General features: G+C 40.2%; 1 protein-coding gene across 4 annotated transcripts in view; it reads right to left on the bottom strand.

Annotated features, from left to right (window-relative positions):
* The window catches only part of LOC110046902 (protocadherin Fat 1-like), a 37,139-nt gene that overhangs the window by 8,228 nt on the left and 2,961 nt on the right, over positions 1–25,950 (bottom strand). For 2 of the 4 annotated variants that reach the window (XM_089274355.1, XM_089274356.1), the window contains exons 2-9: positions 11,525–16,136; positions 10,182–10,708; positions 9,103–9,306; positions 5,758–6,075; positions 4,379–5,244; positions 3,436–3,791; positions 2,136–3,202; positions 242–1,688 (exon numbers count right to left, since the gene is read on the bottom strand). In XM_089274355.1, coding sequence (XP_089130481.1) covers positions 242–1,688; positions 2,136–3,202; positions 3,436–3,791; positions 4,379–5,244; positions 5,758–6,075; positions 9,103–9,306; positions 10,182–10,708; positions 11,525–16,109 — 9,370 coding nt within the window. In that variant the 5' untranslated portion in view covers positions 16,110–16,136. Of the gene's footprint in view, positions 1–241; positions 1,689–2,135; positions 3,203–3,435; positions 3,792–4,378; positions 5,245–5,757; positions 6,076–9,102; positions 9,307–10,181; positions 10,709–11,524; positions 16,137–16,236; positions 16,415–17,357; positions 17,557–25,950 lie in introns of those variants that run through there. The other 2 variants (XM_089274357.1, XM_089274354.1) reach the window with 2 other exon arrangements.

The following is a 25,950-nucleotide window of genomic DNA, read 5'->3' as shown; positions in this document are numbered from 1 at the left end:
AACAGGACACAAGACAAACAAACAGTTAGAAAGAAGAGCAAAAGATGGAAAACGGAACGTGGCAAACTCTGGGCCAAACCTGTGCTCTGTGAACTATGTATGTAATCACGCTAAGAAATTAGTTTATTAACTTAATTAGAATACCGAAAATCAGTCACCTATTTTATTGACACTGCGAAATGTAACGTAGCCATAGGACAACGCACCACATAGCACGAGGTGGCGTGACAGCGTGACTTACCTGTTCCATTCTCAATAGTGAAGACTCCTATTCCCTGACCAAACACGGAGTATCTCAACTTTCCATCATCGTCAGCGTCTGGATCAGTGGCCTCGACTACAAGCACTTCGGTACCAGGTGCCACGTCCTCGCTAAGATGAACAATGGTGATGGACTGGGTACAAACTGGAGGATTGTCATTGGCATCTAGTACTGTGATGTTCAAAGTGGCGAAGCTGGTGTACAGACCGTCAGACGCACTCACGTTCAGCTTATACGACGATACAGTCTCGCGATCTAGCGAAGTGTGCACAAAAACTTTGCCCGTTTTTTGCTCGATTGCAAACTTAGTTTGAGGATCACCAGACATGATAAAGAAGTATATGTCAGAGTCCAAGTCTTGATCCCTCGCCAACAGTGTGCCAACTTCTTGTCCTATCAAGGCGTCTTCACGAACGAAAAACTCAAAGATTTCCTGGGAAAACTTCGGTGGAGAATCGTTCACATCCAGCACGGTCACGTGAACAGCGGTATGACCCGACAGCTGAGTGACCTCGCCTCTATCAGTGGCGCGGACGCTCAGGACAAGGAAGTCCGAGAGTTCGCGATTGAGTGGCGCCGCTGTTGTAATCCAACCAGTATGTTTGTCAATAGCAAAGAACATGGATTCTCTCCTGTTGACGTGTGTGAAATCGTACAGAATCTGCCCATTGTTTGCGTCGTCTAAATCCTCGGCAAACACTCTCAGAACTTTGGATCCAACCTTGATATTCTCAGGTAAACTAACCCTGTATGGATTGGCCACGAAATACGGCTTGTTATCATTTACATCTGTGACTGACACGATAACCACAGTGCGCGCGACTTGAGAGATGGCAGAAGCATTGGCCTCGATGACAAGAACGTATCTCTTCAAAGTCTCGTAATCCAAAGAAGATTTCAGTGTGATCTGACCGCTAGCGTCAATAATAAACTTCTCTCCCCGCGACGAGGGTGAATTTCCAGGAATAATCTTTAAACCGACGTGCGGACGAGCGCTGCCTGGAAACGAGGTGCGCACTGTTGCCACCACAGAGTTGACGTTGGCGTCTTCAGGTACACTGACTCGATACTCCGCCTTTTCAAACTGCAAAATCTTCGCGTTCTTGCTTAGAACGTTAACAGAAACAGACACCATGTTCCGAAGCTGTGGATTGCCGCCGTCCTTCACCAGGACATGGAACATGTAGGTCTTCTCTTCAGGCTGCTGAGTTATTTTGATAAACCCTGAGTCTGCCTCGATTTCAAACACCGGCGGGGTCTGATGGCCAAGAATGACGTAAGTCAGCACACTGTTACTTCCGGTGTCTGCATCGTTCGCTGACGTCATTAGGATATCAGTGCCGACTGGGGTTGCACGCTGAACAGTTACCTCGTATCGCGGGAGCTCGAACTTTGGTTGGTTGTCGTTCTCGTCTAAGATTTGAACCTGTTGACAAAGTGAGAGACGTTTTAATAAACAACTTAGCGATAACGACATGCTTTGCGCAACCTTCAATTGCTAAGTCAGTTTTGGAAATGCCCTTCGACAACAACAGGAATTGCTTCCTTACAGGAGCTACGCCACGGATTGCGCATCCTGAAAAGTTTAGCCCAAATTTCGTCGTAAGTTTGTCATTTGTAATCAATGTCAGTCTTCTCCATCTTTAACCATCCTTGTTCGTTTATGGTTTATTATTATCTCTTAAGTCCTTTTCTATCTGAGTAAATTATTTTTCAGATTTCCCTCAATTTAAAGGTAATCTTGTACGTGGCCAAAATAACCCAAAATGACGTGACTGAGCTCTTTTAAGACAATAGCAAACTGAGCTTAACAAAAAAAGAATTCAAGGATAAGTGGTTTTAGAAATAGCATTATAAGGCAAGTATAGCATACCTCCACTGTACAGAATCCAAACCTTCCACCTCCGTCAGTGGCCCGGATAGGAACAGACGTGAAGGCGTGGGACGAGTTTTCGCGATCAAAGGTGAGCCTGCTGTATATCATCCCTGTTTCAGCGTCCACGCTGAACTTTTTCGCGGCCTCGAGATCGTCAACAGAATATCGCACACGCGCGAAGTTACCAGAGTCTTTATCAGTAGCGGTAACCATGGTGACAAACGTGCCAGGAGGGTAATTCTCGTAGAAATTTACAGTGTATATCTGTTGATCAAACACTGGGCTGTGATCATTGGTGTCTCCGATCACGACCCGAACGCTGGTCCGCGCAATCGATTTACCATCGGTGACTTCAACACCAAGGTCATAAACCTTGCCTCGTTCAATGCCAGCTTGTCTGGAGATGGTCAGAACGCCTGATCTGGGATCCAAGTCAAAGTATTCCTTACCTTGTCCAGAGCTGATCGAATAACGCAATTTTCTGACGTCGTTTTCATCTGGGTCAGTGGCTACGACACGCGTGACGAAGAACCCAGGCCCTGCACTGCCAGATATGGACGTGGCGTAGCTGTCTTGTTCAAACTGGGGCGGATTATCATTAGCGTCTACGACCACAATGCGCACGCGTGCCTCGCCAGTCAGCGGTGGACTCCCACCATCGGTCACGATGACTTTCAGTTCGTGCACCACATTTGTCTCGTAATCCAGTTCCTTGGCGACTGAAATCTCACTTTTATCCTGACTGATAATGAAGAACTCGCTAGTTTTGCTGATGTTGTAGTTCGTGTTCAAGTTCTCCAGTCGGTACGTCATCGCCTTGTTAACTCCCGAGTCTCCATCAAAAGCTTTTACGGAGATGACCGACGTGCCAATCGGAACAGCTTCGGAGATCATCGCCAGGTAAAGTGATTGGTTGAATACTGGCGCAATATCATTGACATCTGTGACGTCAATATCGACGTATATTTCTTCGTAAGATGTCGTCTTTGCGTCAGTTGCGCGGACAAGAAGTTGGTAACTAGTTTGAGTCTCGTAGTCAAGACGAGATTCCACCGTCAAGACCCCTGGTAAGATTAAAAAAAAAAACAAATTAAAAGGTTTGAAAATATTGCTTGATATGATGGGCTGTTAACCAGGAAAGAACACTACCGGGCATTTTCTGATCTTCATCGCCGCGTTTGCCACAGATTTCATGTTTTTGGCTTCAAGTTTAACTGGCTGATAATATTTATGCGGGCCATGGTCGTCTCACTAACAGCTTAAGTTTAAGTTTTAGGTCAGTCATCAGAGCATTTACCTGTTTTCAAATCGATGGCGAACTGATTCAGAGGATCCCCTTGCACGATTGTATAAAATATGCCAGCGCCTCCCGGACTCCTAGCTTGTACTCGACTGACTTCCTGTCCAACTTTGACATCCTCCCGCAGTACTCTACCATAGGACAACTGGTCAAATATCGGAGTCTCTTTATCCACCACTTTGATCTTCACAATCGCTTTAGTGCTCAACCGCACCAGGCCTCTATCGTGCGCTTCGATTTCAAGGGTAAAGACCTTGGGAACGACTACGTAATCCAACAGTCTCGCGACTCTGATTTTTCCGGTGGTATGCTCCAATCTGAAGAGCCCGTCACCACCCGCCTTGAGTAAATATCTGCATGAGAAAAGAAAGCACAAAGCAAATAAGTATATTAGCAAACGAAGTGGATACTGTTTGTTCAAAATATTCCTCATAGAAACCAAATATGGGCTAAGAAGCAAAATGTATAAATAGTCAAAAGTTTCAAAAGCATAGTACATGTAGATATTAAAATAGCACAAAAAAAAAATATCGAAGTAATATTAGCTGGCAAATTAGTCAAAGTTCTTATTTCTTGCGCGACGTTAGCCGTAATGGAGGATTCACACAATTATCTTCGACTCTTTTCAAAACCCACTCTGTAAGTTACCTTAAGCCTCTTTCTCAAAGCGAGTCTTGGTGCCCATCCTTTCATGTGAAAATGAGATTTCATTCACATGAAAATTACACTCATTTTCATATGAATGGTTGAGTACCAGGCCTCGCTTGGATAGATAGGCTTAGGGCAACTCGGAAATGGGCTATTGCTGGTATAAGGCAAATAAAGACATGTGGTAGTTGTTGTTAAATAAGGCCCGGAATTCGTCCTAGTCATGTTCACATAGACTCGTTTAAGCGTCACATCAGAGCGCGTAAATAAACACTTATACCAAATCACATACTTGATTTCGCCATTGTTGCTGATGTCATCATCATGTGCCTCGACCTTTCCGACAGTGGCCCCGACGTCTACGCTTTTCTTCACGACGAAGAAGTAGGACTCCTCGGTGAACTTCGGCGCATTGTCATTCACGTCATCAACTTCTACTAGCACCACGCTCTGAGCAACTCTCGGCATCGGTTTTCCACTGTCCTTAGCTTGTACGACGATTTCATATCGATCTACAGTCTCACGGTCAAATTCTCTGCCAGACAAGGTAGATACAATACCCGTGCTTTCGGAAATGACGAAGAAATCCGACGGAGTAACGATTGAGTAGGTAATGGTCTCCCCGATTGAATAACCGACTGCACGAACTTCAGCGATGTCGCTTGCTGAGCTGACTCCTTCCAGAACAGAGGTGTTGTATCTGCCCTGACTGAACTTCAAGTCGCTGACAGGCAGAGGCTTACAGTCGATGTCGACAGTGGCTTGATCTGTGAAGTTACCGTCGGAAACAGAAACCGTAAGGTAATATACAGCTTCGTGTAGGAGAGACGCGTTTTTCACGGTTATAACACCAAGTGTTGGAGAAATATCGAACATCTGAGACACAGGTGCGGAGACAGATTGTGAAACGATAGAATAAGTTAGATTTGTGAGAGGCACGGTATCTCCATCAGTCGCGCTGATTCTGACGACCTCAGTGCCCGGGAAAGTTGGTAAGTACAAAATCGCAGAGAAGACAGGATAAACAAACACAGGTGGGAGGTCGTTCACGTCCTCTACAAAAACTTCAACATCAGTGAAAGCAGCAAGGCTCGGTTCTCCATCGTCAGAAACTTCGACTTTGAACTTGTAGAAGGCTGTTGATTCGAAATCCAACGCCTGCAAATTAAGAAAAGAAAAGTGTATGGATGTTCAATAACGGTCGCGTCAGAGATCTAACCAAAACGCGGTGGCTGTACAATAAATTCTGCAACTGCCTACAAGGAATACAGTAAAAAACCAACGTATAACAACCTAGGTTTTTTTAAGTTAGGCTCCATAGGTTCCTATATAAATGATGTTTACTGTGAAATTAGCTACCTAGGCTCTTAATCAGGTTGTTAATTTTTGTTTAAAAAAACAACTTGTGCTCATGGATGTGGCCTTTATATTACAGCATTGTGGTGTTAAAACACTGCCACAGTTCTCGCTAGTTTTTGTTACCTGTTGTTTTATCGCATGTGATAAACTGTATTATATTTGAAAAAACTCATGTTTTGAAAATAAGAAGCTGTATTGCGATTTTAGCCTAGAATGGTTCTTATGTGACCGGTGCTTAACAGGGAGATTTTAGGCTAACAGGTTCTTAAATTTTAAGTTCTTACACGCTGGTCTTTACTGTATGCTCTTTACCTCCGTTGTGAGTAATGCCCCAGTTTGAGAATCGATCGTAAACGCCGTACATCCAACAACCTCGAACATCAAATCACTGTTACTGACGTCAGCGTCGCTGGCGTGAATGACAAGTGCCTTGCCATCTCCACCAATCACGGCCGAGTCTTCTGGCAAACCTTCCTTCACGCGACCCACGTGCAGTGCCTGGGTAAATGTTGGTGCATGATCATTTTCGTTGATTATCTTGACAATTAGCTGGGTCTGTCCTTCCCCATCACTGCTGATCCCTCGAATGTGAAGCTTGCATTCGCTCAGCTCTTCGGCATCAAAGGGTTTCTGAAAACAGGGAACAAAAAATGAAATAAAATCACTTTGGTTTGGTACTGAAAAGGATGGCAATTATAATTAAGTGAGAAATTTGGGTAAAAAAAATCGTCTAATAATAGTTTTATCCAAGAGGGTGGAGTTGTCTCTTCTCCTCCACCCCTCCCCTCCTTCGCTGTCCTTTGCTAATTGCATATCGCAAAACCTTTCTATTGGATGTTTCTTAGCTTTTAGCAGACAGTAGGTAGGTAAAGCCAAGTAACCCTTATCTCCGGTTTCTGTAGCATGAAGTGACTAGGAGTATTTTTACTCCCCCCTGGATGGGATGCTAGTTCATCGCAGGGCTACCCCCAGCATTACGTTTGTCAGAACCTATTTATACACCTGGGTGGAGAGAGGCACTATGAGAGTAAAGTGTCTTGCCCAAGAACACAACACAATGTCCCTGGCCAAGACTCGAACCCGGATCACCCGATGCGGATTCGAGCGCACTAACCATGAGGCCACCGTGCCTCCACAGAAAAGAAAAGGTCAAATATCTTAATACCTTCTTGAAAAAGGCTTGCAACAGGGAAAATAATTCACCCTCATCTTATTACAGTGTTTGGAGCATTTGAAGTTAAGAAAAAGTGAATGTAAAATGCCTTTTGCCTTCAGCAATTTACTTCTGAAGACATTTGAAAATCGAATGCGTGTATAGTCCTGCGGTTAAACCGCAAACTGCCCCTTATTCAATAAACTAGCACTGATTATTCAACAACAGAAAAGAACGTGTCATTGTGTTCATCTGTATCATCACCTAGCCAAAAGCGATACCGGAAAAATGATACAAGTGATAAAACAGCTTTGTACACAAATTTCTAACCATAATATGGCATAACAGGCTCTCAAAAATTAACTGAAACAAACATTTATGCAATCTCTAGGTATAATTCCATTTAAGCAGATTAACAAACGCAAAAATCCATATCAAAGTGCAACAAAATTCACAACGACCAAACGGAAACCTTCATGCGGAACGCAAGGTTTCCCTGGTCACGCGATGACGAAAATGTGTCTTACAGTGGCAAGAAAACTATGGATAGCCATTTTTCAAAGACGTTCTCTCCATTGCTCGAAATTGATTGCTATTTCGACACAAGAAACTCGAAATATATCCTCGACGCTTCTTGATCGCCATGCGTGACGTTTCGCGTGGAATTAATGAACTTTGACACTGGCAATGTTTGAGCGATGAAAGAGGTAGTTGATAGGGCGCACAAAAACTGTGATTCACAGCCATTTATTTGCCACAGTAAAAGTGCCAAACGTTTAACGCTGCCTTGGTGGGCAGCAAAAATAACACTATAGGAATAACACACAATGTTTTCGTTGAAAACCTTCATTAAACGCGCTACGAATGAATGGATCACAGAAATGCAGGATTATAACTTCTTTGGCACCGGATTGCTAAAAATTTATCACGGAATTGACGAGATCACGCGACGCAGATCCAACAGACGGTGAAATAACTAAAATAAGAGAATTTCCGGAAAATAACGGAGGCTTTTTTGCCAAACTTTTGAAAGTTTTTCTACCATCAGAACAGCACTCAGAGAAGACCAGACAAATATTCGATTTGCACAGAATTCGTATCCAACTTAATCTTTTCATTACTCACAAATCCTCGCTAACGACAACAACTTTCTGCTGTGTATAATTATAATCCCACTTAATCTTGAGGGTTTCGCGTCTCGTTTGAAGTTTAATAACTCTATGAAGTCGAGTTTTGACAAAACAATCCCATTAACTATTATAAAATACTAAAAAGGAGATCTGTAGAAAGCAACGTGTCATCTGTTTAGCAGCTAAAATCAAGGCAAGTCCTGTTTGGGCACAGCACGAACAAACACATGCAATAGAAAAGGCTTGAAGTCATTGTACAAGAGCAATTTTCAAATATTTCAGTTAAGAGTGTCTGTCGTTTGTAAACACATTTCTTCTTTACAAAAATAAGCAAACAGCTTAGGCAGAATAAACTAACTATTTTTAATTTCGGCTCTAAAAGAATTAGTTTAAGATCACATTACTTCTTGAATTTCATCCCTTCCACCTGGAGAGAGAGCACGTTTGGGCGCATAGATCTCAAGTATGCCGCTCAATTTCTGCGTCGTTTTTCAAAAGGTTAAAAAAACTACTGGAGCAAGCCCAGCACACAAATCACTTCTCACAGGATGTGCAAATCATTATATGAACAATTCTTCATCAAGGAATAAGAGTTCACCTTTCTAGAGCGAGCATACTTTTTGATAAATGAAGTACAAAAAATATGTGGTAAAAATAGTCACAATTATTAACAATTGCATTGTAGTTAAGTGATTACATGTCTTTAATGCCTCAAGGAAAATTACTGACTTTTCATTCGAATATGTTATCACTTATTGACAGTCGAAATTCGCCGAATAATTTTGGAAATGTACATGACGTCTTCTTGAAAGGTACTTTTTTCACAGAGATGTAAGGCTAACCATATTTGGTGATGTTCATTCCAAAAATAGGAATTATTGTATGATTGACGTCACAGATGCGAAAGTGAGAGAGTGTCAGAGTGAATCTGGACTCTGGACTTAACGCGAACGCAGAAACGAAGGAACTAAGAAATGTCAAAACTCTTGTAAATACTGCGAAATTTTTGCCCTGAAAAAACGAAACCAGTTTGGTAATCTCTGAAGTGCGCTATTCAACTTCACGTTTTTCGGTTTCACGCCCAAGAAAACCATTGAACTGCACTTGTCATCAGAGCGTCATAAGAAACTTGTAAACAATTGAATGGCTTCCACACGAATTTCCACTAAAATTTCTACAATTTTTTTTTTGAATAAACAACTAATCAAACAGTTTCCCGCCCCAACTTCCGCGAGAAAAATACAAAAACTATAAAGTACTGTAACATCCTTTTTTGTGTTTTGAACAGTTTGGTAATGCTCCCAGCATGATAGAAATACCTCCAGATTTTATTGCAAAGCTTTGATTTTATAAATAGCAAGGGTGAATTCTAACCTTGTTCGTCACCAATCCAGATTTTCTGTTGACATGAAAATCCTTCCAACAGGCATTATCCTGTGGAATAAGCTCATAAGAAGCCATAGTGCCATTGAACACAACGTTGATAATGGCATGACCAGGACGAATATTTTCTACAATCGAAGCTTGGTACAACGGACGTCCAAACATAACTGGCTTCTTTATCCCTCTCACCAAAATCTATAAGGAATTTAAAGGAGAAAAAATTAAGTTTAGAAAAACATTACGTAACACTACAAAATCGTACTAATTTTAAACTGAAAAATTCAGCCAAACGTTTTTAGTTAATCCTTTATTTCTTAGGAGATATCGCTTTCCCCTTAAAAGATTAGTTCTGATCAGTTCTGAGTGATGGGGATTAAAAATCAAACTGCTACATTCAACAAAACGGATATTAGAAAATCCTGCTGATTTGTTTTCAAACGCTCAGAACTACACGAAGTTAAATGGCAGTACTTATAATATTAGTTAGGAGAATTTATAACTTGAGCTTTGTCATAAGAAAGCAGTTACATGTAGGGGAGAGGAACCTCTTCCAAACATCAAACTTCCTTAGAATCTCACACTTACTGGCCAGTGGACTAAAATTGGTGAAATTACAGTTTTCATTGTCATAAGCTCCTAATCAAAGAACTGATCATATTACTCCACCAGTAATAGGGAACTAATGTCACTAATGTCTCTGTTGCCAAACTGTTGCTCAGAACTGAGAAGGTCAGGTAAGGTAGAGTGGCCCATCAGTCTGGCACTTATCCCTGGTTTCAGGAGCATTAAGGGACTAGGGAGTATTTCTACCACCACAGCATTAAATTTGCCGCTACCCATTTATACACCTGTATGGAGAGAGGCAATGTGAGAGTAAATTGTCTTGCCCAAGAACACAAGACAATGTCTCTGGCCAGGGCTCAAACCCAGACAGCCTGAGCAGGAGGCAAACACACTAACCATGAGGCAGCCGCACCTTCAGTGAGAAGGACTGATATTAAATAACTTTACATCAATAACTTATTCTGGATCAGTAGCATCAGCATCACTCAAAAGCATTGTTGGCTTACCTGTACTTCAGTTTCTGCAGTCTCAGCTGGGGTTCCGCTGTCTGACACCTGCACTTGAAGATAATACTTTTTAATGCTGCTGCTTAATTTTGCGGCCACTTGAATAACCCCAGAATTCTGATCAATATAGAATGCATCATTTGTGTTACCGCCCTTCATGGAAAACTTCAGTACAGCATTTGTACCATCATCACCATCTACAGCAAACACTTTAAGGATGGATGTGCCTAGAGAAGCATCAACATGGACTTCAGCCTTAAACTCCGATCTCAGGAAGACTGGTTTGTGGTCATTGACGTCATCAACAGCAATTACGATAGAAAAGAGACTTTCTCTCTTGGGTTCCCCCTGGTCTGTGGCTTTGATTATCAGGGTATGCTCCTTCATATCTTCATGGTCCAAAGCCTTGATAGTCTTTATTCTGCCTGTGGAACTTTGTATCTTGAACAGTGATCGGGATTTCTGTTTCACTGAACCAACAATGGCATAGTTTACTGCTCCATTGACGCCCTCGTCTGGATCAATTGCTGTAAACAATATTGAGATCAAAATTTAACTCTCTGTACTATCTTTTATAAATTGTTTTGTATCCACCTTAGGAAAATTTGGTTATTAGTTCTAATGACTAACTGACTCAAATTTGTTACAGAAAGAATTTTTAAAAAAGAATGCTTACTTTTTTGCTGGTGTTTAAAATTGTTTGTAAGACATTAAGTCAAATGTGACACCCTCGGTGGCTTAATTTGTTTACCAAGATACAATGTAGCAGACAAGTCTGGTTTTCAGGAGAGTGCTGACTTCAAATGATAACATCCATCTACAACCTTGGTCAGAACAAAGTACGAAATGAAACCACTTCTCCACCTAATCTATCATGAACTGGTGCTAAACCCAAAATGTGCAATTTTTCCATCACTGAAATGGGGGGAGGGGTGGTCTTAATTTTTCACTTAAATTGTCCAAGAGTACCATCTCAGTCAGAAGAAAATAAAAAATAAAACGACACCTCCCTTTTAATCTATGATGAACTGGCACTAAACCCAAAATGTGCAATCTGAAATGGGGGGAGGGCTGGTCTTAATTCTTCACTTAAATTGTCCAAGATTGTAGCTATTTCCCATTATTAATATTGAAACAGTCATCAACTCTTTTACTGAACCAAATTTTGAGCATCAGTTCGGACCATTCACATTCCTGTGCATTCTTGAATGTCAGCTTTGAGAATTTCGATTTGCATCAACACAATAAATAAATGTGTAGTTGATGATTTCCTCTTTTGTCCTAATTTACCTACTTGACAATGTAAGTATTGTAGGGAGAAATAACATGCTAATCAACCTTACCTTGAACTTTGGTCAGTAAAGTCCCAGGCTTAGCATCCTCAGAGATATGGGCTTGGTACTCTGTCATGACAGGCTGTGGTGAATTGTCATTCACATCCAGGATATTTATAATCAAAGTTGCCTCATCAACATTGTAATCATCAGACACCTGGATGGTCAGGATAAAGGAACTCACTTCCTCACGATCAAGCTTTCCGACAAGTGTAACCTCACCCAAATCACTATCGATTTGGAATTTGTTCCCAGTGTTTCCCGCACTGATGGAATAAGTCAGAACATCACCATCATCAAGGTCAAATGCAGAAACTACTACAACAGTTGTTCCAACAGCAGCATCTTCTTCAAGGGACTCTTTGTAACTTTTCTTATCAAACTCTGGTGGGTTTGATGTTGGGTAATTCTTTGCTTCACAATCCAAACTAACGTACACTGAAACAGACCTCTGAAGAGTTCCACCATCAGTAACATTGACTTCAAAATCTATATAATCTCCTTCTACCCAGGCCTGCCTTGTAGAGATTACACCAGTTTTAGGGTTTATCGTGACTTTTCCAGCATTATTTTCTGTTAGCAGCTGGATTCCGTAAATAAGTTCTGCATTGGTGCCAATGTCATTGTCCATTGCTACTACTCTAAAGATTTCAACAGGAGTTAAGGAGGCACTCTGCTCCTTGACAACAGCAAAATAACTGGTTTTCAAAAATATAGGATCATTGTCATTTGCATCTGTAACTGTGACCGGAAAAGTGATGCTCGCAGTCTGTGGTGGAGTGCTCCCATCAGACACAGTAACTGTTAGTTCATAGAAGTCTTGCTCTTCTCGATCAAGAGCCGCAGTGGTTATAATGAGGCCAGTCTTTACATCAATAGCAAACTTGCCAGCTTCATTTCCCTGTGTAATTGAGTACATCAAGCTAGAATCATCAGAACTTGGATTGTGAGCTTGGATGGTAACTACAGTCTCCCCTTCTTTAGCATTTTCTTTAACTGAAGGGTAATAAACAGGAGGATTAAAGTAGGGAGGGTCATCATTAGCTGCCAGTACCTTGATCAACATTGGAACATTTGTGTGCAGTGGATACATCTCGCCATCTTTAGCCTGAACATGAAGCCAGTAGTGATCACCTTCTTCACGACGGAGGACTTGAGTGGTTGTGATGACAGCAGTTTCAGGATCTACTCTAAACTTGTCAACACCTGTTCCATCAATGATTGCATACTTTATATACCATGAGTCGCCATCTGATGCTTTCAAACGCATAACAGTGGTCATCGCCGGTTGGTTCTCATACACAGTGGCTTCCAGAAGGTCTCCTCCACTAAACTTGGGTGCAACATTATTCTCATTTACATCAAGAATGGTAATGATTACATTCGCATATGATGTAAGAACTGGCGTTCCTTTGTCGCTGATCTTAACAGTCAAGTTGTAAACATCTTGCTGTTCATAGTCAACTCGACGACGCAATCGTATAACACCACTTCCAGGATCGATCTTGAATTTCTTCGGGCTTCCCACCAAGGAAAATTCAATTTCTCCACCTAAACCTGTATCTGGATCTTCAGCAGAAACTGCTGCTACAACGCTTTCGACTGGAATGTCTTCTGGAATGGACACATTAAAACTCTTTGGGACAATAGCAGGTGCATTATCGTTAATGTCAATCAGATTTAGAAAGACTTTGGCAGATGTGATCTTCTGTGATGTTTTGGAGTTATCAAATGCTTGCACCTCAATGAGATATTTTGGACGATCTTCATAATCAAGAGCTGACGCTACTGAGAGTCGACCTGATTTGGAGTCTATCCTGAATTTACCACCAAAGTCATTCACAAGTTGATAGCGAACTCTTCCATTATCACCGTCATCCAAGTCTGTTGCCTTCAAGAGCACAACAGTTTGACCAATTGTAATGTTCTCAGGTAAAGTAACCTCGTATGAGTCATTCTCGAAGATTGGCGCATTGTCATTGACATCCAAAACATTGATATGGACTATTGTAAAGGCTGTTTTTGTGACTGGAGATCCACAGTCAGAGGCAGTTATGTTCAAAGTGTAATTTGTAATTTTTTCTCTGTCCAATAATGATCCAATACAAAGCTCTCCGCTGTACATATCTATTTTGAACGAACTTCCACTATTACCACTGACTATGGCGTACAAAACCATTCCATTAAAGCCTTGATCTTTATCATTAGCAGAGAGTTTTGTGATTGCGGATCCAATAGCCACATCTTCACTGATATCAATTGCAGGCTTGTGCGGCACAAATTCTGGAGAGTTAGTATTAGCTGGCTTAGGCAGTGCTTTATCATTAGAGGCTTGGGAAGGTTTAAATTCTCCTCGTTCCTTTATCTGTTCCACAGCCTTTGCATGCTCTGCACTAACCTGACATTGTGCTTTGACATAATTGGAAAATCCAGCAGCAGCTTGTTTTGAAACAACTTTGATTTCAAGTCTTACTGCTGCATCGTTTGTTGGGTCAGTCACCAGGATGTAAAGAATAAACTCCTGCCTACCACCTTCAAGAGATTTGTCAGTCTTTAACACTCCACTTGTGGGATCTATCTTAAATGTTTGATCTTCATTTCCAGCTGTTTGTATGGAATAGCCAAGTGGAGCAGTTGCTGCCACATCAACGTCCACAGCTGTCAGAGTAGCTAAAATAGTTCCAGCAGGTGCATCTTCATTAACTTGTATTTTGCAAATGGAGTATTCAAACACAGGCTCATTATCATTGAAGACTTTGATATGGATGTGTACATAGGTTTCAGATTCCCTTCGGAATGGTTTTCCAAAGTCTGATGCACGCACCCTTAAAGTAATGTGCTCTTGGAGCCCTGAATCTCTGTCAAGTGTGGTCAGCGCAGTAATTTCTCCAGTCTCAGAATCAATAGCAAAAGGGACTGATTCTGTGTTTATGATTGTGTACTGGATCTGCCCGTTCTGGCCAGAGTCTTGGTCATTTGCTGTCAATTCTAGTAATTTTGTCCCGGGTGTCAAGTCTTCATAAATCTCTATGGAGTAAGAAGGCTGGTCGAACACTGGGTCGTAATCATTAGCATCCTCAATATCGACTGAAACTTTCACACTTGCCATCTTTCTGCCAACAGCTGCAGCATCAAAAGATCGCACTTCAAATTCCAGCCGAGGTTTTGTTTCATAGTCCAGGTATTTATTCGTAGTTATCAAACCTGTGTTATGGTCAATCATTAATTTATCACTGTCCACTCCTGATAAAGTGTAATAAACCCTGCCATTCTCACCAGAGTCCCCATCTACTGCAAACACGCGCATCACAGAAGAGTGAGGGGGCGCCAGTTCGGAAATCGTGGCTGTGTATGCGCTCTGATTAAATGCTGGTATCATGTCGTTGACATCCTCAATCAAAACATGGAACGAAACCGTGCCATTCCGCGGCGGGACACCTTTATCAAAGGCCGTCAAAACCACATCAAAACCGTTGGGAGCTTTCTCGCGATCCAGTGGTTTTATTACCTCGATTAGGTACTCGTCGAGCGCATCCTGTGAGCGCTTTACTCGAAAGTTACTATTTTCATTCCCTGATGTAATCCGGACCTTGTTGATTTCGCCGCTGTTTGCGTTATCTTGATCGGAAACTTGAATTACGGCGATACGCATACCCGTCTTTCCTTCAGTAATCTTTTCAAGCTGTGACTTAACTTTGATCTCCGGCGAAAACCTGTTTACAGGTCGCACTGTAACGGTAATATTGTGGTTTTTAGCCGAGGCCGGTTTTGAAGGCCACAAGGCACGATCCTTCGCGATCACGAGCAATTCGTATCTTCTCCTTTTCTTGCCGGCCAACGTCCGCGCTACAGTCACTACTCCAGACTCAGGGTCTATAGCAAAGAAAGACGATTTTTCGCTGAAGAAAAAATAGAGCCATCCATTCGGGCCAGTGTCGGCATCTGTGGCAACCACTTGGGCGATGGATGTGTGTAAAGGAATGTCCTCTTCTATCGTGACATGTTGAAAAGAGCGAGAAAATATGGGTCTGTTGTCATTCAAGTCCGTAACGCTCACATTTAGCTCAGTTGTGTCCAAAACTGCTAAAGTCCTTGGATCCTGAGCCTCAACAGTTAGCAGATAATTTCCTCCTCGTACGCTTTCACGATTGAGTCTTTTATTGGTTTTAATATCCATGAACACGAAATCCTTCGCTGATTTGACTCGCCTCGCGTTCACTGTGAATGTCTCGCCTTCGTTCCCCTTGGTTATCATAAATTGAACCTCGCTTTCTTCCTCGTGGGCATAAACACCCATTTTTAAGTCGCATTTAACTCGCGTCCCTAAATGAGTTGTTTCGGGAATAGTTGCTTGATATATTCCTCCACTTGTGAATTTTATGTCTTTCTTGTTAGGCGAGCGATATTCCAGTGAATACGTGGGAACAACGTCCACGACTGCCGAATTAGGACGTCCCTGCCGCCCTCGATCGTCGCCAAAACTTCGGAAAGTTTGTGTGTTGTTGTTCGGAATTTCTTTGAGAGTTCCATGACAAACATTCACAGAACCGCAAAATAAAATGAGCAATGCCACAAGTCCTGAGAGAAACTTCATTCTGTGCTCAATCCACGTGCTCTTTACCTGGGCAAGAAGAAGCGGTAGAGAAAACATTAGCGAGGAATGATAACAGGTAGAAATCAATTAGTCGTTCGTGATTTGTTTAGCCGGGAAATGTCCTTACCGATTAATGGTCAATTCATCCAACAACTTCATCTCAGATAGGTTAAATTGTAAAGTAATAAATCGAAGGAATGCGACACATTTGAAAAGGTAAGGACAGCGACCCAGGCATGCCCTTCATCCGTTCTAGAAATCCAACTGTATGTCTGGTGTGATGAATGACCAGAAAGAAATTGATGAAGTCCCCCGGGAATTAAAATTACACTACAGGGCGTCCAACGGACAGGAAATGTGACAACCTAATTGACACCGTCTCCATAGTGACAGATCATTGCAATGCTAATTCAGGAAGGAATTTAGAGTCTTTTATTAGCTATCGTCAATGTTCTCGAAAGGTCGCATTATTAAAATTCTCTCCAACATCGCCACGGTTTTAATTGAGTGCAATTGAACACCATCTGCCCCAGACAATAATTTGTACCATGTTTGCTTTTCATACCGAGTAAATGGCGCAAATCTACAACCGGGTTCGCACGAATTCTTTTAAGTGGCTCCAATAACTTTATGGAGTGTCAACAAATGTCTTCTGTGGTTTCCTCTGCTAGCGTGACATTACAGAGTTGTTGTTATCTTCAGCCAATTATCTTCGGAAGATCAACCCCACAAAGAAAGAAATATGTCAGCACTTGACCACAGTCTCCAAAGGCAAACAAAGGAAAAACAATGAAAGTTTGCTCGAGGAATCAAACTGCCGCGGATTAAACCGCAAAAATTTCTCTTCTCGTGACAAGAAAGGGCATTATGCAAGTAAATCACTCGTGAACAATTGGACGTATTACTTATATTCAAACGAACAAAAAGATTGACTGATAACTAAAGCCAGTTGAATCCAGCTCTTGAAATTCTGCCCACTCACGCAAGAACGGAATAAATATTCATCACACGTTTCACAACTGAGTCATTCTTAAGAGTGAACTGAACTTTCTGTGTGAATTTACAACTCTCTGTCGTATTCGCACTGAAAAGAGACAAACACTGACAACATTGCCTGTATGTACATCAGAGCTGTTTAAACTTAAACCAGCAACTGCTGAAAAAGCCGTAAGAGGAAAAATAACTTTTGTTTGTACCTCTTGAAACACTGTGTATATCAGAAAGTACAACTATTCTAAACTACTCAACCTGAAAACCGCCGAAAGTCGTATGATGAAATCCATTTCCTATGTTGAATGAAACTGAAATTCAAATGAAGTTAATCGCCTTCCCTTGTTTCCACAAAGGAGAAGTCAAATACAACAATATAATAACTCCGTCAATTTAACTTTAATGGCGTTTAAACGCTTTCAGAAATTTTCGGCAATCCAATTTTGAACTTGATTTTTTTAAATATCACTGTCAATCACTTTGCGAAGATTCCGGTGGATAATCGTTAGAATTAAGAATATCACGCGATTTAGAAGTACGATTTTAAAGCAGTGTTTTAATCTCAGAGAGAAACAGCAGGACTTTGATCATTTTAAAGAGTCCTATATCATTTATTTTGATAATAAATACATTCAGAAACAAATATAATAAACGATTTTTCAAGTGTTGAATATACTTTTTCACTGAAAATACTTTTCCTACCTGACAGCCGCACTGTTCTCACACATTGTATTGCGGCAGTATATTTGTGTACCGGGGGGTTCTCCCTCTAATGGCCTAAACGGGGAGACTCCGCCCGAAAGGGATACCTTTTTCAGGCTTCAGGTATATAAAAGGGCAGGGATTTCACAAGTTGACGTATATGGAAGGGTAGGGAAATCTGTCATTTGGTCATTTAAAAGGGCCTTTAATTTATATATTTCGAACAGACGCACCTTGTGTCTGTGACAAGATTTCCTTTTTGGTGATTTATTTATAATACGGACCGGTTATGAAAGCATGTGAAGAAGATACCTTTTTTCAATTAAAGGTATACGAAAGGGGTACTTATTCTGTCAAAATGGTACACAAAAGCCGTAAGGGGTTGGACCTCCCCGTATAAAACTTTGTAGAGTACCCCCCCCGGGGATGCGTACGTGCGTGTTGTATTCGGCGACGCCTTGTCTAACCACAGCAGAAACAACACATAATGCTAAGGAGCCTAATTCCTGCCAGCTTACGTTCTAATACGCGAGAATAACCAGTGCGATTTTTCCTTTTCAACTAGATTAGGAGCTAAGATGTTTCACACAGCTTGTGACACTTAGTTTATCTAAACACACAGTCGTCTATAAGCGCTTTACGTTTATACTAGATGTCGATCAATGAAATAAAACGCCTTCTTGTCATCAACGCCAACTTCCTCTGATCGTAATTTGAAAAGTTATGATGTTGGCCCACGTAACTTATCTCAGATATATTGTAGCTGCGGCTGTTGATTGATTCTTTGAACAACTGATTTATGTCGAGGCGTACAAAGTACAAAATGTTACTATTCGAAACCAGTCGGCAAGCTTTTCGTTTAGGATGCCAAACATTTAATTACTCCAAATATCCACATTTTACTTTTCAAACACGGCAAGTGCAAGTTTTCCGCTTAGAATACCCAATATTTCTCAAAATGTCCAAAATATATAGCCAAGTTTTTCCCGCAGGATTCGCAATATTTCTCAAAATGTCCAAATATTACCATGAAACCCAGAGCAAGTTTTTCTTAAGGATACACAATACGTTTGTTAAAAAAAGCAACTACAGCTGTGGCCTTGGTGTCTTCACTGACCCAGGTCCCAAGTTCAGCTTGGAAAGTTCAGTCTTCTGTTTCAGTAAACCTTGCTACAAAACAATTCAGGGAGTTCTGTTCTCTCAAAAAAAAGCAGTTACATCGACAAACTTCTTGTCATTATGTCTCTTGCAAGAAACTGAAGATAGTCAATCTAGGGGGCTGAGCCTGAACTTTATAATTAAATTAACTGTTAATGTGAGATGGAAAAGTTTCCTGATTGCTCTTTTGAGACAGTTTTGAAAAACTAGATGGGCTGTACGTGTAAAATCAATTCTATTCTAATTTTATGCGCACAGACACCTGATCTGGGTTATTGCAAAGGATCAGTGGCATTAATATCGATGTTGTGTTTCCAGGTTGGATTCGAACAAAGCTTGATTCTCTCAATTCATATTGCACGTGTGTATGATCACTTTCCACAACGAATGAACAAAAATTAAATTCCTTATCCAAATTTCAGCATTGGGAGCGTTGTCAGTATATTATTCAAAATTTCATTTTTGTTAAAGCCCTGGCAGAATTGAATTCTTTTGAGAACGATTTATAGAAATATAAGTACTGAAAACTTTCAGATTGCTAGCTACTTTGTCAACTTTGCCCCTCAACCGGCTGGATTTAAACCCACGCATTCAACGCAACCTTTACCGTGAGCTTGCATGAAAAATCTTTGAGATTTTCCGTAAACATTTCTACTACTCAGAGCCGTACGTATTAGTTTCAGATACTTTCGGTAATTAACGTGAGAGAACTGAACCATGTGAGAACCAAACGCTTCGAATTCGGCCCACTCAAGTTTGTGTGTCTTGATCTGCTGGTACGTACAGCTGACTGACAGTAATCATCAGGTGTTATGTTTGCCAGAAAATGTAGACTAACTTGACAACAGCTTAACTATTAAATAGCTACTAATCAAGGTTTACATTAATAACGGCCTCTGTGTTAGTTTACAGTGTCCTTCTGGTTCGTGCTATCTAAACGCGGTGTCGAAGTCTTCTCAGACAACGTAATTCATTCAGGGACTATTCCAGAAATTATGTTTTCCGCAATGCCATGTTTGTTTACACAGAACTAGTCTCTTACGAATACCCACAAAGCTCAGTATAAGTGGCGATTTTCTATGATTTTCCCACTGATTTGAGGGCAAATATTTGATGAATGCTAAACCTGTCTTTCACTGTTTTCTTGTATTTTTTTTTTGGGAGTTTTTGTTTATGTTTTTTTGTCTTTGCAATCACTGAGTAATTAAAAGACTATATTTTTGAGTCGGAATAGCACTAAGAATATATAAAAAGGCTATTTTTTTTCCCTGTTTACTGCTGGAATTGGATTAACAAATAATTTGAAACTTCTAAGAATCTCCAGGTGTGAGGTAATTAAAGAGTTATATAACGGTTTGCTTTGCTTTGTCTAAGACACAATTGAATCACTCAATATGTCGATGAATAAATGTACTGTTGTCGCAAAGTTTAAAGCTTCAAGAAAAGTCTTCTTGGTATTATTTTAAACCTGGCATGGTCTCAAAAGAATGTGAGAAACGATTAAACTACACAGGTCCGCTAAGCGTACGTAGATCTTGGAATTGCTGTCATCTTTTCTATACTGGCAAATTCTACAAAGTTAGCTCAAGGCCAGCTAAATGATTGGCCCAAATTGTTTCAGACAAGATTAATCACAGTGTTTCATGCTGATTACTATGAAAGTTGAATGGCTCCCACAAAGTGGCAAAGTTTATGTGTTTTCAATGTCAGCTGATACCAAAATAGCGTGCCATGTCCCTGGCACTTCCACTAGGCAAATTAGTCCGCGAGGAAAATAAGCGGTTTAATTTGGTTCTATATCAATCATTACATAAAGAAGGATTGATTTTCTTTTTTTATCAGTTGTAATACTTGATATGTATTTTTAGCATATGGATATTCACTAAAAGACCGCATACAATTATTTTTCACAAAAAAAAAAATTTCTTAACAAAGTTTGAAACTTAATTTAATTTTAAACTGAGAGAGATTAACCCCTTAATGTCCCTTTGAAAAGCTAAGGCAAGTACAAGGTGTTTGCACTTGCCATTGAAGAAAGGGTATAGAATAAACATTGAGCACCGATGCGATGAAAAGCCTGCAGGAAAAATTTAACTTTTAGTTGAAAGCCGCGAGAGGCCCACTGAATATATTTTGACTTTGATTGTTTTCCTTGATCCAAATCAAAACGTGGGAATGAGCCAAGACATGCATGCATGTAGTAAGAATATTGCACAATAAGAGAAGCTGGCCCTACTTGAGGACGGTCTATCCGTTCAAACCATTCTTTAGTGTCCAGGATATTTTTCACTTGATCGGTAACGTGTGTTTTACTGTCACTCCATCGCAAACACAGCTCGACCGTAGTCAGACTTCAACTAACGTTTTGTCTTCATTACCTTTAATTTAAAATTTACATCCACGGCCTCTGTATTTTACATGCAGTCTTCTTCTGGTTCATGCTATCTTAACACGGTGCTGTTTGAAGTCATCTCAGACAACAGAATTCATTCAGGGGCTATTCTAGAAATATTTTTTCTGTAACGTTAGATTTGTTTAGACTATACTTGTCTCTCATGATTATCCGCAAAGCTCAGTATAAATGGCCATTTTCTATGATTTTTCCGTCTAATTCGACGGCAAATATTTCTTTTATTAGGTTTTTTGAATTTTTTTCTGCTTTCTTTTTTATGGGGGGTTGTTTTTTGTGTGTTTTGTTTTTGTTTTTGCGCAAACTGATTAATTATAAGGCTATATTTTTTTTGCGTCGAAATAGCGGTTAGAATACACGGCAAAGATATATTTTCCTTACGGCTGAAATTGGATCAGCAAGTAATTTAAAACTTCTTATAGGAATCTCCTATCATAAAGTAAGTAAAGTTTCCCTTGTTTTGTCTATACGACAAGACTGAATCGGTCAATATGTCGATGAATCAATGCACTGTTGTTCGTATTGTCGGGGACTTCATCAACTTCACCAACAACAGTTTATTTCAGTACTACCCTCACCCAGACGGATACGATCACACCATACACGGGCTGCTGATATTTCTGGGTTCAAACCATTTACCATGTAATTAATTTACCGTTGTCAAAAAGTTTAAGCTTCAAGTAAAGTCCACTTGGTAACAATTTAAACCTGGTCTTCAGAGAATGTGAGAAAAGATTGGACTGTATAGGTCCGCTAAGCGTACGTGCATCTTCGAATTGCTTTTTGCGAAATTAAAATGGTAAAAATTCAGCTAAAAGAATTTAACGAAAGTAAGCAAGGTCGATCGAGCAGCGAACTTTCCCAAATTTAACAATTAAGACAAGGTTATAATCGCAATTTTTCATGATAATAGCTGCCAGTGCCGAATGGTTCCCACAAAGTGGCAAAGTGTGTCAGTTGATACCCAAATAGCATGTCATGGCCCTAACTCTTCCCCTGAGAAAATTAGTCTGGCGGGGAAAATTTTACGGTTTGGCTCTATATCAGTTAAAAAAACTGCATATAAATAGTCCTTTTTCACAAAATTAGTTGTTAACAAAGACTTGAATTTATTCAATTTCAGGGAAAAACAACCCTTTTACATGCCCCTTCGTAAGGTTACAGTAGATATAGAGGTATTTTGCTCTTGCCAATTGAAGAAGGTTTGGAGTAAAGATATAGTACTGATGCAATGAAAACCTGCTCGAGAAAGTGCGCCCTTCAGGCTGAATTGGCAAGAGGCCCACCAAAATCCAGAGGTTATTTATATTTTGGCTTTGATTCTTCTCTCATCCAATCAAAACGTGAGAACAAGTCGAGACATGCATGCATGAAGTAAAAGTATCGCACAATGATAAAAGAAGTCAGCCCTTCTTGGTAACAGTGTTTCGGTTCATACATTTCGTAAGTGTCCGGCATGCTTTTTGCTTGATCAGTAATTGCAAGGCAAACCCAGAGACCATATTAATTGGGATGCGAAGCTTGTACAATTAAAATTTTAATTTATGTTTTGTCTCAAATGTAAAATTTACATCAACGGCCTCTATATTAGATTGCTTGGATGAAAGAATTCAACCAGGGTCTATTTTAGAAATATTATTTCCGCAATGTAAGTTTTGTTCAGACGAAACTAGTCCCCCATGAATATTCGCAAAGCTAAGTATAAGTGGCGATTTTCTTTCCTGATTTTCCCTTCATTTCAACGGCAAATATTTTTTGCATTCTTACATTGTACTTCTTAGCTTCCTTGGACATATCTTTGCTTGCACTTTTCCGGTTTTTTTTTCGTTTGTGTTTTTTGTATGTGTGTGTTTTTAACCTTTTGCGTACTCCGACTAACCATAAGACTATATTTTGACTGGAATAGTAGCTAGAATGTATAAAAAGGTATTTTTTTTGTCTGCTGACCTTGGGTAAGGTAGTAATTCTAAACTTCTAGGAATTAGGCCGGTATAATGTAATTAAAGACCAATGTAACGTTTCGCCAAGTTTTGTCTACACCGACATTATTTAGTCGACAACAGCACATTGATTCATCATATAAATATGTCGATGAATTGATGTACTGTTAAAGGAAAGTTTAAGGTTCAAGTAAAGTTTTCTTGATCTTTAATTTATTTAAACCTGGCGTCAAAAAAATGCGAGAAAAGATTGACCTATACAGGTCCGCCAACCGTACATGCATCTCCGAATTGCGTTTTGCGAAATTAAAATGGTCCAAAGCTAGCCAGCTAAATGATTTATCATATGGCCTATATATTTGATAAACGTATAGTTTTAAGGAAAGCAAGGTCGATCAAACAATGGACTTTCCCAAGTCTAATAAGACAAGGTTACTCTCGGTATTTCGTGCTAATAACTGCCAATTCTGAATGGCTCCCACAAAGTGGCAAAGTTTATACGTTTTTAATGTCTTCTGATACCCAATTGGCGTGTCATGTCCCTAACTCTTTCACTGAGTAAATTAGTCCGGCGGCAAAATAGGCGGTTTACTTCTATATCAATTACAATATTAAAAAAAGACTGCATATAAATAATCATTTTTTCTCAAAAACATTTGTTGACAGAGAATTGAATTTATTTAATTTCAGGAAAAAAATAACTTCTTTGAATGCCCCTTCGTAGAGCTACAGTAGATGTAGAGGTATTTTGCTCTTGCCATTTGAAGAAAAGGCTTGGAATAAAAGTAAAGCACTGATGTGATAAAAACATGAGGGAGAATTTTAAACCTTCAGGCTAAATTGGCAAGAGGCCCACTGAAATATCAGAGGTTATTTATATTTTGGCTTTGATTGTATTCCCATCCCGATCAAAACGTGGGAATAAGTCGAGACACGCGTGCATGTAGCAAGAATATTGCGCAACTGAAGAGAGCTTAGCTTAGCCCTGGCTTAGCCCTTCTTGAGAACTGTCTGCCGGTGCCGGCCGGTTCAAGCCATTCTCACGTGTCCCAGATACTTTGTACTTGATCGTTAACGCGCTTGTAATTAATGTCAATTGCATATTGATCAGGATGTGACGCAACGTAATCCCTTTCCAAGTACGATAAAGCGTTTAATTAAACAGTACTTTAGGCTGGCCCACATCCAAATTAAATCATTCTTTTATTATAGCTTTTCTTTCCTAAAAGTCAGCCTGTCTCTCTCTCTCTCTCTCCTGCAGTGCACAGACAATTCTTGTTTACAACAAGGCGTAGTAGTGAAAATTCAAAATTTCCTAGAATCGCAATAACATCGAGAAATATTCTCCTTATTACAGGCAAGCACGTAAAAAGCCAATAGAAAATTGCTTTTACTTTATTTTGTCAGTCTAAGACTTCCAGAGAGTTTTAATAAACTACCACTACTACATTTTGTGTCAGAAGCTTGCCGGGCTTTTGTGTCCTGAATCTCTGTTCCATCTTGCCAGTTGACACACCCTACGACCAGTCCCCCCCACCCCCACCCCCATGGAAACTTAACTCAACTGAACAGGGCGTCTAGCTACGCATGTGTGCTGGAATCTAAGTTGTAAGTTAAATTTTCAGCATTTCTCACCACTCAGTTAAAATTTCAGCCCAATTCTAACTTTGCAGAACTCGCACCGCTACAGCACTCCGGTTCCAGCGCCCGTCTCCCTAACCACCCCGTCCCCCCACTTCTAATGCGAGGGGCTCCAGCCGGAAAGGGACCGCCAATTTCTTCGGAGGTAAACTAAACGTTACGTAATTAGATGTACTTTCAGATGATTGTACAGATGTTAGGGCCTAATAAAACAGATGCAGCAGACGTATAATACAAAGTTAACGAGTTAAACATGTCTTACTGCACTGAGTAGAAATTCACACGCCCTTTATTATTTATGTTTCTGTTCGTTGCGATAAGAGTTGTGATGACAAATAGAAGGAATTAGTTGATTGGAAGAAAATGGCTGCGGTTAGCTCTACAGTTCGTTGATTACTCTGCCGATCTAACATTTTCTGTTTTTAGCGGTTTTCAGTAAGACGACGAAAAGTGAACTTAACTACATTTTCACGCCGAAAAGAATTTTAAAATCGACGAGGATGTCATCGCAAAACCGAAACAGCTTCAAGTCTTGCGACCTGACATGAGTGAATTACAACTGATTACGATTTAAGTTTGATTTGTTAGCGCAGGAAATTGATAAATTAGTAACACGTTATCAAGGTGTGTATAACATATCTGGAAATTGGAAAATCGAGTACCAAGGACTTTGTTGATTGAGAAACGTGAATTTAACTTCTGTTTCCTGTGATAAAGAATGGACAAGAATGCACTCCTTTTTTAATTCTATATTTACTATAGCAAAGAAACACAAAAATGTATTTCTTTGACATTTAAAATGTGAAAAGTAAACGCATCAAAAATTTATAAAATCGGAGCCCAACAAGATCGGAATCTGCGAATGAAAAACTAAAGCATGCATCTGAAATAAACAAGACTGCCGGCTCGTTCACTGATTTGGCAAATTTTCAGTTCTCTGCTAACAATACAGCTAAACCGATCATGCAATGATACCCTTGTCTTGGAGATATTGTCTTCC

This window comes from Orbicella faveolata, unplaced genomic scaffold (assembly GCF_042242905.1).
Source record: "Orbicella faveolata isolate gen_17 unplaced genomic scaffold, um_ofav_v1 contig_35, whole genome shotgun sequence".
NCBI classification, from domain to species: Eukaryota; Metazoa; Cnidaria; class Anthozoa; order Scleractinia; family Merulinidae; genus Orbicella; species Orbicella faveolata.
The sequence above is the reverse complement of the archived record's forward strand: the minus strand, read 5'-3'. Positions and strand labels throughout refer to the sequence as shown.